The sequence below is a fragment of the Haliotis rubra genome, unplaced genomic scaffold (assembly GCF_003918875.1).
Source record: "Haliotis rubra isolate DU_JTF1 unplaced genomic scaffold, ASM391887v1 Scf124, whole genome shotgun sequence".
NCBI lineage: Eukaryota > Metazoa > Mollusca > Gastropoda > Lepetellida > Haliotidae > Haliotis > Haliotis rubra.
The window spans coordinates 1,265,018-1,278,936 of NW_025765159.1; the positions used below are offsets into that span (position 1 = coordinate 1,265,018).

Below are 13,919 nucleotides of genomic sequence, written 5' to 3' on the forward strand. Positions count from 1 at the left end.
TAGTGTCTCCAATTTCCTGTGTACAGTCTAGTGTCTCACATTTCCTGTGTACAGTCTAGTGTCTCCAATTTCCTGTCTACAGTCCAGTGTCTCACATTTCCTGTGTACAGTCTAGTGTCTCCAATTTCCTGTGTACAGTCTAGTGTCTCCAATTTCCTGTGAACAGTCTAGTGACTCACATTTCCTGTCTACAGTCTACTGTCTCACATTTCCTGTTCAATGTGTTGACAAAGAAGAACAAAAGACAATACACAAACCACCATATCTAATAAATTATATTTCAATTGTCAGTATTTCTCATCAGCAGAGACCAAAAGTGAGTTTTGGAAAATGTACATATTTACAATATATCACAATACACAATTTCTTCAGAGACTGCATATACAACTGAGCTATCATCATTCACTATACAGGAGTGGAAACTCACTCACTCACACATTCATCTGTGAAAGTTCTCTAACAACAACAACATCTGAATCCCTGGATTAGACACAAAGAGATTATAGCACAGAAAGCCAAAGTGGCTTCATCAACATAAATAATACATAATAGCATACAAAATGTAACACAAATGATTAAGTTGAACAAAGTGATGTCTGAAATCAAGTCATCCTTCATAGAAGTTGGTATGACAACAAGAGCCGTTGACTGTTTCACTGAAACAGAAAGTGTAAAAAACATGGCCCATAAACATGTTAAATGACTGGTTGATGACGAAAATGATGATGATGATGATGATGGTGATGATTATGATTTTCTTTTCCCGACATTAACAGTTTTACTGTATAGGCTACAGGGATCTAAATTATAAAATGCCTTACAACTTGGGGACCAGCCAGTAAATATTCTGGACTTATGTTAGAGAAAGTATTTTCTGTCACTGCATTTACTTGAACAAATAATCTGTACAAACTTCTGTGCTTGGAAAGATGCTTGCTATGTAATCTCTGATGGTTCTCCAATTGATGATGGTTAAACACAGATACAATCAACACCTGAGCCAGCAGGCTTGTAAGAACGCATACAGATGTCCGTGCAGACACACACACATGGGTACACACATACACACACACTGACACTTCACACACTAATAGATTCCTGAATAACCATCACAAGTAAAATACAATGTACTGCATGTCAACTACTTGATTCACATGTGTTGCATTCTGGGACAAGAACATCAAAACACGCACACATATTTGCTGGGTTCCATGGGAGTGAAACTGTTTCTTTGAGCTAAATTAGTTCACCATTTACGAATGAAGCTTTAACTATAACCACAGAACACTGAGTTTTAGGTGTAGTTCAAGTTATTCTGGCTGTGCTTCACAAACTGATCTGGGCCTCGTTCCACGAAGCGATTGTAGTGCAATGACAGTCCTAAGTCTATGTTAAAGTATGGGAGTTACGATCGTCTTAGGGTTATGATTGCTTTGTGGAACGACGCCCTGGGCCCACTTTCAGAAAGACATCTTAGCGCTACGATTGCTTTGTGGAACGACGCCCTGGGCCCACTTGCAGAAAGACATCTTAGCGTTACGACAATTGGAACTCCTATACTTTAACATAGTCTTACAATTGTCGTAGCCATAGGATCGCCTTGTGCAAGTGAGCCAAGTGCAATCTTTGCTAAACAATTAGAGGAAATATTTAAGTATTAGTTTGCTTGTACTCTACATCACAAAGTTACAAATGATGGTTCTAGTCTCGCCTATTCTCTAAACTAGAACCTATCATTCATATTCTCACAGCTCATCTGTGTGGAGTTCTAATAAATCTGACCAGTGACTGAAGTTCAGGAAGAACTGCTTCAAGGCTTCTGGGCTCATCAGTACCATGCAGACACTTCTGCCTTAGCTTTGTTACATTCTGGCAAATGTGAGTTTCTTAAACCGATACAAAACTGTTTTTCTGAGCTCCAGACAAGCTGCATATTTGCTTAAGACATGCTAAAGGAAATCACCACTACCCAATTAATTCAATTTGACTTCAGCACAAATACAAATGAAGACCCTGATAAAGATAAACTCTCTGCGTAATCATCCAATATCTCTGTTTTATCTTCCACAACTGTCAATCTTGCCATTGATTATAGTCAGCGTGCAGGAATCACATGTGCAGGAACTCAGCTGTAGTGATTAATGCATAGAAAATGTCCGACATCTGTCAAAGTTGGTTTGTTGCTGTTTAGGTGAGACTAGAACCATCATTCGACAATATTCCAGCAAAATGGCGGTAGTCTGTAAATACTCGAGTCTGGACCAGATGATCCAGTGATCAACATCATGAGCATCAATCTACACAACTGGGGTACGGTGATGTGTCAACCAAGTCAACGAGCCTGACCACCCGATCTCGTTACTTGCCTCTTACAACAAGCATGGGTTACTGAAGACCAATTCTAACCCGGATCTTCACAGTTTGTCACTGTTAACACAACATGATATATTTCATGCAGTATGTGAAAACATATCAAGGTCACTATTCTGGGGGAATATTTTGTTACAAAAATATCAACCCCATGATAAAGAGATACCAACAGCCTTGTCGGCCAGTCAAATTATACTGAACACCCAAGAAACCTATCAAACCCCATGTGAGTGAATATTTGTGAGTTACACAGAGTGGTGGTGGTTTTCACAATCTTCATTTGTATTTGTGTGCCAGCTGTCTGGAGCCCTGATCCTGGGATGCTAACTTTGAGAATCTGGATGCTGCATATGCAATCACTCGAAGCCAGAACAAACAACAGGTGAGGAAGCCTACACATCATAGCATGTACTCACTGAAACGACAACAAAATCCACAACAAAATAGGAATTTAAAGTAAACGAGAACTTCAACAATCATACAATGAGTACCATTCACAACAACAGACATGGAATGGGCAGGTTTAGAACCTCCCTGTTAACCCTCTTTGTTCAAACAATTAAAACTGCCCTGTTTGGAAGTCTATGTAATGTGATGACTTGGGAATGCAGCCCTCGGACCCTTTCCACAAAGCAATCGTAGAGTTACGACAGTCGTAAGTCTACGTACGATAGTTGTGATTACGCAGTGGAATGCAGCCTTCGGACCCGTTCCACAAAGCAATCGTAGAGTTACGACAGTCGTAAGTGGTATGTACGATAGTTGTGATTACGTAGTGGAAAGCAGCCCTCGGACCCGTTCCATAAAGCAATCGTAGAGTTACAACAGTCGTAAGTGGTATGTACGATAGTTGTGATTACGTAGTGGAATGCAGCCCTGGATCCCGTTCCCCAAAACAATCGTAGAGTTACAATAATCGTACGTCTATGTATGGTGATTGTGATTACTAACATGGGTACACAGTAAGTAAGTGACCTTGACCACTAGTTGCCAGACTTTTCATTTGACCTTTGATGACATGTTTACCATTCGCATATAATTTACATCTTGATGTTTATGTTATAGTGCAACCCCAGCCATTATCGGTAAAAACATCACAGTCTGTCAGTCTTTACTTGTCTTTCAGTTAATGTTTTGAGTGGATTTAAATTTTAACGTAAGAATTACAATTACCTGAGCTTTATACCATTCCAAACAAACCTGATGCTTCATAACAGTTGCTTAAGTCAAAACATCACCGTCCTGGGATAATTTCTGCTGACTATACTGAGCAATGAGTGACATACAGCTAAATGATGGATGAAACACAATGTAAGTCTAAAGATGTCTACCACTTTGGTGAAACCCCGAGCAGGGATATGGTGCTGACAAACCTGGAAACATAATGGAATCTGAACCCGTGGTCAGAGGATTCTGGCAAGCCTAAGGGACACAACTCTGCACAGTAATTGCACTACTTCAAACAACTTGGTAGAGAAAGTCCTAATTGATAAATCCTTCAGACAAACACAAGGCCTTTTATCCTGTGAGTCTAGTTGTTTGTTAGGGTACATCATGATTCTAGTTGGGTGATGCAAGTGAAATGGCATGAGACAGTGTCATCTTGAACACAATTGTGACACACCTCGGGCAAGTCGGGCTCACACTGCTTGATCTCAGGTGACTGAATGCAGGTCATTCCAAGCTTTCCATGGAGGTCATTCCAAGCTTTCCATTGAGGTCATTCCTAGCTTTCCATGGAGGTCATTCCAAGCTTTCCATGGAGGTCGTTCCAAGCTTTCCATGGAGGTCATTCCAAGCTTTCCATGGAGGTCATTACTAGCTTTCCATGGAGGCTGTTCCGAACTTTCCATTGAGGTCATTCCAAGCCTTCCATGGAGGTCGTTCCAAGCTTTCCATTGAGGTCATTCCAAGCTTACCATTGAGGTAATTACTAGCTTTCCATGGAGGTCGTTCCAAGCTTTCCATTGAGGTCGTTCCAAGCTTTCCATTGAGGTCGTTACTAGCTTTCCATGGAGGTCGTTCCAAGCTTTCCATAGTGGTCATTACTAGCTTTCCATGGAGGTCGTTCCAAGCTTTCCATGGAGGTCGTTCCAAGCTTTCCATTGAGGTCATTACTAGCTTTCCATGGAGGTCGTTCCAAGCTCTCCATGGAGGTCATTCCAAGCTTTCCATGGAGGTCATTCCAAGCTTTCCATTGAGGTCATTACTAGCTTTCCATGGAGGTTGTTCCAAGCTTTCCATTGAGGTCATTACTAGTTTTCCATGGAGGTCGTTCCAAGCTTTCCATGGAGGTGGTTCCAAGCTTTCCATGGAGGTCATTACTAGCTGTCCGCGGAGGTCATTACTAGCTTTCCATGGAGGTCATTACTAGCTTCCATGGAGGTCATTCCTAGCTTTCCATGGAGGTTTTTCCAAGCTTTCCATGGAGGTCATTCCAAGCTTTCCATGGAGGTCATTACTAGCTTTCCATGTTTCACTCCTGTTCAAAATGTAGGTATGGAATTGTCCTCATGTCCAATAAAGCTGTACACTCATTGAACCTGCAGCTCCTTGAATTACCAGCCACCTAATATGTATTACACTTTCTGTTGTCTTTAGCACAGTAATATTGGATATTGAACTTCCCAACAACATTAATAATTTCATTGTTCTTTCAGACATCCTGTCCCCTTGTTCCACATCTGGACATGTTCTGTTGAGCAAGCACACCAGACACACACAATATCATTGATGTTGTTAAACAACTTCGGCTAGTAGTCTCTGTACAGACTCCATAACATCCCAGATGAAGAAGATTATAATGTCTGAGCAGACGGTCTTAATCATACCCTAAGATTTACTTTCTCCAGAATCTGTCTTTCCTGTTCCGTCTCCGATCTCTACAGCTGCCAACGGTGTTGATGGTGGCGTGGCCACCGTCACCGTTGTCACCGTAGGATGATGCACAGTTGCTGTTGTTACATTGTTCACTAGTTTCCCTACAGTCTGTATAACACTAACACCAGAGGCACCAACAGACGTGCCTTGGGGCACATTCGTCAGCTTCATCCCCGGTGGGGGCGTAATGATACGTGCGTACACCGGCTGTGGTTTGCCTTTGGGCGAGCCCCGGACGGACTTGGTGGTCTGGATGACCTGGGATGTGGACATCATGGTGGCTGGGTTCTGCTGGAGGGTGGGCTGCGAGATGAGGATGGTGGCTTGCCCTGGCTTCAGACCAGCCTGCTGGGACAACACGGTCCGCACCACCTGGATGTTCTGACCACCTTTCCCTGCATTGCTGACGATGATAGGTGTTCCTGTTACAATAAAGGAGAGAGTAAGGGTAGAGGTGTGGTTAGTGCTATGTGGTCATTGAAACATTTTGGCTTAAAATGATCTAGAAAACGGCATCATCTGCAAACACACGCTATAAAATTATGAATATGGTAAAACTAAAAAATATTAACAGAGAACTTATTACATAACTACAATGTTTCTGGGCATCACAACAGAAACTAGTGACCAAAGACGAGTCAGGTATCCTGTTCAGCAAGGCTATGGATCAGGATTCTCGGAGTCGCGATGTAACAGTGTGCCCTGTTAAACACCAGATGTAATGGGGGAGGGGAAAACAGTTACCTCATCTGATCCCCTAGGGTGGGAAATATGGTAGATATATCACGGTGATGTGGCATTATAATGGTGCATAGTCGGCCATGTTCTAACTGGATCACCTATTTGATAAGACACCTAAGCTGCTACATCAGCAAGCACAGGTATGCAGCTAAACCCACAAGTACAGGTGTGCACCTAAACCCACAAGCCTAGGTATGCACCTAAACCCACAAGCACAGGTATGCACCTAAACCCACAAGCACAGGTATACAACTAAACCCACAAGCACGGGTATTCACCTAAACCCACAAGCCTAGGTATGCACCTAAACCCACAAGCACAGGTATACAACTAAACCCACAAGCCTAGGTATGCACCTAAACCCACAAGCACAGTTATGCACCTAAACCCACAAGCACAGTTATGCACCTAAACCCACAAGCCTAGGTATGCACCTAAACCCACAAGCACAGTTATGCACCTAAACCCACAAGCCCAGGTATGTTGAAGAAGGCATAACAATGAGGGAGAATCTGGTAATCTTGCAGTGATCATGACACAAGTAAGGGATGTGTAATATCCAACATCCAACTCCCCCAGAATGAAGCAGATGTGAACAGTGGAAGCATGTTTACCCTGTGAGACATTGGGCACGACCCCGACCGTTTCACCGCCCGCAGCCTTCAGTCCCTGAGGTGTCTGCTGCATGATGAGCTGTGCTAGACCAGCCTGGCTGGCCGACACCATCTTGGCCTGGCCCACCCCTGGTAAACCTGAAAACAATAAGGCAGTGAGTGTGTAACACCACAGTACCATTTGCCTATATTGTGACAGCCATTATATTCAAGTCTGGGCCAGACAAACCAGTGATTGAAAGCTTGAGATACATTCTACAACTTATGATGATGCCAAGCCACACACTAATCATCCTCAACCCGTGAAGATCCGGGTTAGAATTGGTCTTCAGTAACCCATGCTTGTCGTAAGAGGAGACTAACAGGATCGAGTGGTCAGACTCACTGACTTCGCTGACACATGTCATTGTATCCCAATTGCATAGATCGATGCTCATGCTGTTAATCACTGGATTGGCTGTTCCAGACTCAATTATTCACAGACCACGACATACAGATGGAATATTGCCGAGTGCAACGTTACACAACAAACAAACAAACAAAAATCCTATTTTGGAATAAATGGAGCTACAGATGTAATGCTCCCAACACTCACCTGGTCTGAGTGAGATTCCTGGTGCGAGATGTGTGACGAAGATCCCTCCAGGCGAGGTGTTCACAACCCTGGGCTGACCTCCCATGTTCACTGTCTGGGCCTGCGTGGACGTGATGGGCCCCACCTGACCCACTATGGTCATCTTTGGCTGCCCCACCGTCATGTGCTGTTGTCCGCTTGTGGATACCTCCGTCACACCTGTGTTGGAGGTCGCTGAAAACAAAAATGAGTAAGGTTTAAATATCTTCAAAATATTTGTCAGTTACGTTTGTCAACATAATTTGGGAACAAAGTTCAAAGTCACAGAGGTCAAAGACCACATTGGTGACTCTTGTTAGCATGGAAATAGAACTCATAAACCAAGAACTGGGGACATTATGTATCTTGGATCTAAACAGAAAGCAGAACCTGGCTCATCTAAGGGAGGCTATTCTATATACTTATCATGAACTTACCAAACTAAAATCTCAATGATCATTAAATCTGTCTCTTTTGTAAACCACAAAACAACATCCCTCTATGATTTAATATCAGACATAATTTATCTCTACCCTACATAGAATCAACAAATGTTCTTGGAGTTTTATGGTTCTAGTATCAAAATGGCAACCCTCATACCTGATTATGACTTGAAACCTATTTTCAGTTCTCATTTCAAAATTTGAAAACTGAATATCATAATATACTAAAATATCATTTAGAAGGCAAATATTGTTCAGGACATGAGGAGCTAGACATTTGACTTGTCAAGCAAACACTTCAACGACTGAACCACCCGAGCCTTGTGTTAACATGGCTACCTGAAGACACGACACTGCGCGGCTGTGAGAGGGTGGCGATGCAGGTGGTGATTGTCTGTGGTATGATACTGATTGCCGACAACTGTTGTGTGTGGATCATCCCCAGGGACTGCTGGTTCTTTCCCCCTAGCTGCATCAGGCTCTTAGAGTGAGTGAGGGGCTTCCCACTGATCTGGATGGGTTTGCCTCCAACAGGAGGGACTATGCTGCTTCCTGAAATAATCACAATGTCAAAATCAGATGTTTGATCTCGTTATCGCTGTGCTAAAATCTGAGATCACCCCATTACTGTTCACATGAAAACTTTCATCTAACCAACCAGAATTATGTTCACCAGACAGGGAAAGTGACAGTCCATATTTGTTTTCTACTCATTCAACCTGGTACAGGTTTATACAGGGTATTCAAAATGACAGGCACCTGCTGTACGACCCATGCCTGAGGGAAGTACTGCTATTGAACGCTTTGAATATTTTCTGCCAAAAAAGACTTGGCTAAGCTCTGAGCTCACCTTGAATCTTGATGGTTGTTGTGCGTGGGTTTGCACCCTGTAATCTGGGTGTACTTGCCCCTCCAGCAGCCAGAAGGTTGCTGACTGACAACATCTGTGGTCCCCCTTGCACCTGCTGTATCAGCCTTGCTACAGCCTGACTGTCCGCTCCAGACATCGAACTCACCACCGTCGACACCGGAGTCGTCATCGTCCCCATACCTGTCGTCACCTGTGCTAACGAGATAAGTTTGGCTGTGTTTGGCACCTGATGAGCACCTGCAACAGTCACTGACGTACTGGTTGGTCGCTGTAGCACCATCTCGCCCTTTGTTGTCATGGTTACATTCTGCCCTACTTGCTGATTGGCTAATGCTGCGGTGATGGCACCGCCTTGTCTTATTAAATGCTGCTGTTGCAGCAAGTTCACAGTTTGATTTTTACGTCCAACAGTTTCAGCCTTCACCTGAGAAATGGCTGTTATAGCACCTGGGACTGTGGCCGTCACCATAGGGACGCCCACAGGTTTGGATGTTTGAGCTAGACTGGTGGGTGATGTCAGCAGATGGGTAGTGTTCTTGAGAGGAGATTGAGCAAGAGAAGCACTGAGGGAAGAAGATGAGGTCAAGGTCAGATTTGCATTTTTAGGAGAGGCCATCTTGGGACTTGACTGTGGTGTCCGTGCGAACGTGGTCTGGCCAAGAGTTTTGGGGCTGTGTACAATGGAGGGGCTGGTCAATGCCTGAGACTGCAGAGTGGCGAGATCTTCAACATTGAGGGTGGCGGCAGCCTCTGTGGCAAGATTGGTGGAGACTGTCTGGCGTGGAGCAGATTGGGCGGATATTGCATCTTTGATCTGAAGCAAAAACAAAATAATACATGATAATTCAATAAACTGTCGTCCACAAACTGAGGTAGTGAACTAGTATGATACATGATACATAAGAGTTAATCTGTGATGGTATGTTATCATGTGACTTAGTTGAGGTGTCATGGCATGTTATCATGTGACTTAGTTGAGGTGCCATGACATGTTATCATGTGACTTAGTTGAGGTGCCATGACATGTTATCATGTGACTTAGTTGAGGTGTCATGACATGTTATCATGTGACTTAGTTGAGGTGTCATGACATGTTATCATGTGACTTAGTTGACGTGTCATGGCATGTTATCATGTGACTTAGTTGAGGTGTGTCATGTGACATTATCATGTGACTTAGTTGAGGTGTCATGGCATGTTATCATGTGACTTAGTTGAGGTGTCATGACATGTTATCATGTGACTTAGTTGATGTCATGGCATGTTATCATGTGACTTAGTTGAGGTGTCATGACATGTTATCATGTGACTGAGGTGTCATGTTATCAGTTGAGGTGCCATGACATTCCATGACATGTTATCATGTGACTTAGTTGATTCCATGTTATCATGTGACATTTAGTTATCATGTGACTGTTATCATGTGACCTAGTTGAGGTGTCATGGCATGTTATCATGTGACTTAGTTGAGGTGCCATTCCATGTTATCATGTGACTTAGTTGAGGTTTCTGGACATGTTATCATGTGACCTAGTTGAGGTGTCATGGCATGTTATCATGTGACTTAGTTGAGGTGTCATGGCATGTTATCATGTGACTTAGTTGAGGTGCCATGGCATGTTATCATGTGACTTAGTTGAGGTGCCATGACATGTTATCATGTGACTTAGTTGAGGTGTCATGGCATGTTATCATGTGACTTAGTTGAGGTGTCATGGCATGTTATCATGTGACTTAGTTGAGGTGTCATGACATGTTATCATGTGACTTAGTTGAGGTGTCATGGCATGTTATCATGTGACTTAGTTGAGGTGTCATGGCATGTTATCATGTTTATGTCATGACATGTTATCATGTGACTTAGTTGAGGTGCATGGCATGGCATGTTATCATGACTTAGACTGTAGTGTGAGGTGTGGCATGACTTAGCATGTTATCATGTGACTTAGTTGAGGTGTCATGACATGTGACTTATCATGTGACTTAGTGACTGAGGTGTGGCATGTTACATGTTATCATGTGACTTAGTTGAGGTGCCATGTGTTATCATGTGACTTAGTTGAGGTGTCCATGACATGTTATCATGTGACTTAGTTGAGGTGATGGTGTTATCATGTGACTTAGTTGAGGTGCCATGTTATCATGTGACTTAGTTGAGGTGTCATGGTGTCATGGCATGTTATCATGTGACTTAGTTGAGGTGTCATGGCATGTTATGTGACTTAGATGAGGTGCCATGTGGCATGTTATCATGTGACTTAGATGAGGTGCCGTATCATGCGTGGCATGTTATCATGTGACTTAGATGAGGTGTCATGGCATGTTATCATGTGACTTAGTTGAGGTGTCATGGCATGTTATCATGTGACTTAGTTGAGGTGTCATGGCATGTTATCATGTGACTTAGTTGAGGTGTCATGGCATGTTATCATGTGACTTAGTTGAGGTGTCATGGTATGTTATCATGTGACTTAGTTGAGGTGTCATGGTATGTTATCATGTGACTTAGTTGAGGTGTCATGGCATGTTATGTGACTTAGTTGAGGTGTCATGGCATGTTATCATGTGACTTAGTTGAGGTGTCAAGGCATGTTATCATGTGACTTAGTGTGTCATGGCATGACAGACATTTATTCTCTGGGAAGCATACATGTCAACATGGCCATGTGCTAACTGTCACACACAGGAGTCAACCGGACAAACACTGTCATTCATTCCACTAGACCCATGAAGATCCGGGTTAGAATTGTCTTCATTAATACATGCTTGTCCTAAGATACAAATAACGTGATCGAGTGGTCAGGCTTGCTGACTTGGTTCACACATGTCATCGTAATTGGGTAGATCGATGTTCATGCTGTTGAGCACTGGACTGTCTGGTTCAGACTCGATTATTTACAGACCGCTGCCATATAGCTGGAATATTGACAAACACTGTCATTCATCCCACTTCCCTCTGTCAGTATCCATCGTTAGAATCATGGCATCACATTCCAGTTTCAGTGCTCAATCACTGGACTGTGTGGTCCAGGGTCTCCTTTCACGAAAGAAACCCATACTAAGGTTAACCTTAACTCCCATTCTTTAACATTGCACTAAGGTTACCTTAGTGACTTACGATCACCATAGTGCTTTGTGAAAGGAGCCCCTGACTATTTACAGTCTGCCATCACACAGCAGGAATATTGCCGAGTGAGTCATAAAACCACAAATACACAAAACAGCCCACGCCAGTTCTTAATAACAGTGCACTCATATCAGGACTTACTGTTTTTGCGGTCTTGGGTTTCTGTAGAGATTTCTTGGCTTTGACTGCTGCACCCTGAGCTTGGTGGATTCGTTCTGGAAGACAGAAATTTCAGGAGGTATGTTAGTTTAATTCAAGCAAAGTGAAACTATTTCAATTGTTTGCCTTTAAACGATGATTCCATCCCAAGGTTACAGCATACTGGCATCCCTAAGGGACGCAACTCCGTACACTGTGGAGCCTTAGACAAGGTCCTCCATGCCTCCTAATTAACTTAGAGTCACTGAGGCATCAAAGCTGGATTTGATAATGGTCCCAATCAATAATCTTATAGTATCACTTTACAAAGCTCTACTTGACTTATTCATACTTCAATAACCTGAGGTGAATAAGAAATACCCATGATTTCAGTGGTATAAAACAGTGAGATACATATTCTTTTAGATTTTTTCTTCGTAAATTACAAATAAAGAATCAAATGGAATTTACCAAATTCTTCCTCTGTCCTGTTCCTGTGGAGATAAATCCAGAGTTTGCGATTGACATCGTACTTGACACACGGGTCCTTCTCCGAGTGCAGCCTGTCCAGAGCCCCACTCACCACAGTATTGATCTGTCCACGACAATCACATTACCTGTATCACTCGGTACCGACACCAGTGGAATGGCATGTATCATGGCTACTGATGCCATTTCCAAAAGAAATCTATATTTAGTCTTGTTGAATTTTCCTCCAAATTTCTACCAGGATTCGTGAGCTTTTACAAAAGACTCAACTAAATTCTACTGAATTATGTTTGAACTTATTGTTACCATGGCTACCTAGAAACATATTATTTCTAAAAACTTTCAACACAAAGTGTGAAAATTAGGTTCAGTGCCACACCAAACAGAATTTCAGCTACATAGCTGAAACCTTCTAAACACAAAATTCCAAAAACACAAGTTTATCCCTGAAATGAAATCGGCAAATATTGGCATGGTGGTAATATGATATGGAAATGAATGCCATGATCATGATTAATGTGACTATAAGTTTCCATGGTTTTTAGTCTTCAGTAACCCATGCTTGTCATAAGAGCGACTAACGAGATCGGGTGGTCAGGCTTGCTGACTTGGTTGACAAATGTCAACAGTTCCCAATAGAGTAGATCGATGCTCATGCTGTTGATCACTAGATTGTCTGGTCCAGACTCGATTATTTACAGACTGTCGGGGGCGGCGGGGTAGCCTAGCGGTTAAAGCGTTGGCTCTTCACGCAGAAGACCCGGGTTCGATTCCCCACATGGGCACAATGTGTTAAGCCCATTTCTGGTGTCCCCCGCCGTGATATTGCTGGAATATTGTTAAAAGCGGCGTAAAACTCAGTCAGTACAGACTGTCAACATATACCTTGAATTCTTAACGGGTGTGGTGTTAAACACCAAACAAACAAACGAACAGAAGGTTTCCATGGTTACCGAAGACCCACCCACCTGTGTATCTGTGACCCCTGGAGCCAGGAACTGAGAGTCTTTCAGCAGCTCACAGATGTCCCCCCTCGTTCCCTCACCGTTCGGCAATCGGGCTGCCGCATCACGCACTGGAAGCATACAAGGGAGATAATTTAGGAAAGAAACCTCTCCGAGAAATGATTCCATCATATAAAATGATGAAAATATCATAAGCTATGTCCAACACATACAAAGAAAAGAAGCACTCTAAATGGTCAATTATGACCTTTTAATGTCAGTATATGGATGATCTACTTAAATATGTTGACAAAATAACCAACCTACCTAATGTAAAGATGGTGACAAAGTTTTTGCCCTACCTAATGTGAGTATGGTGACAAAGTTTGTGCCCTACCTAATGTGAGTATGGTGACACAGTTTGTGCCCTACCTAATGTGAGTATGGTGACACAGTTTGTGCCCTACCTAATGTGAGTATGGTGACAAAGTTTTAGCCCTACCTAATGTGAGTATGGTGACAAAGTTTTTGCCCTACCTAATGTAAAGATGGTGACAAAGTTTGTGCCCCACCTAATGTGAGTATGGTGACAAAGTTTGTGCCCCACCTAATGTGAGTATGGTGACACAGTTTGTGCCCCCCTACCTAATGTGAGTATGGTGACAAAGTTTGTGCCCTACCTAATGTGA

The 13,919-nt window shown here is 42.9% G+C and overlaps 1 protein-coding gene across 1 annotated transcript in view; it reads right to left on the reverse strand.

The window, feature by feature from the left end:
* Nucleotides 1–260: 260 nt before the first annotated feature.
* The window catches only part of LOC124266205 (nuclear factor related to kappa-B-binding protein-like), a 45,314-nt gene continuing 31,655 nt past the window's right edge, over nt 261–13,919 (reverse strand). Inside the window, 8 exon segments of the mRNA XM_046701011.1 lie at nt 261–5,672; nt 6,606–6,743; nt 7,201–7,413; nt 8,001–8,213; nt 8,512–9,346; nt 11,801–11,874; nt 12,269–12,392; nt 13,255–13,361. Of these exon segments, the coding sequence (XP_046556967.1) occupies nt 5,203–5,672; nt 6,606–6,743; nt 7,201–7,413; nt 8,001–8,213; nt 8,512–9,346; nt 11,801–11,874; nt 12,269–12,392; nt 13,255–13,361 (2,174 nt within the window). The 3' untranslated portion in view covers nt 261–5,202.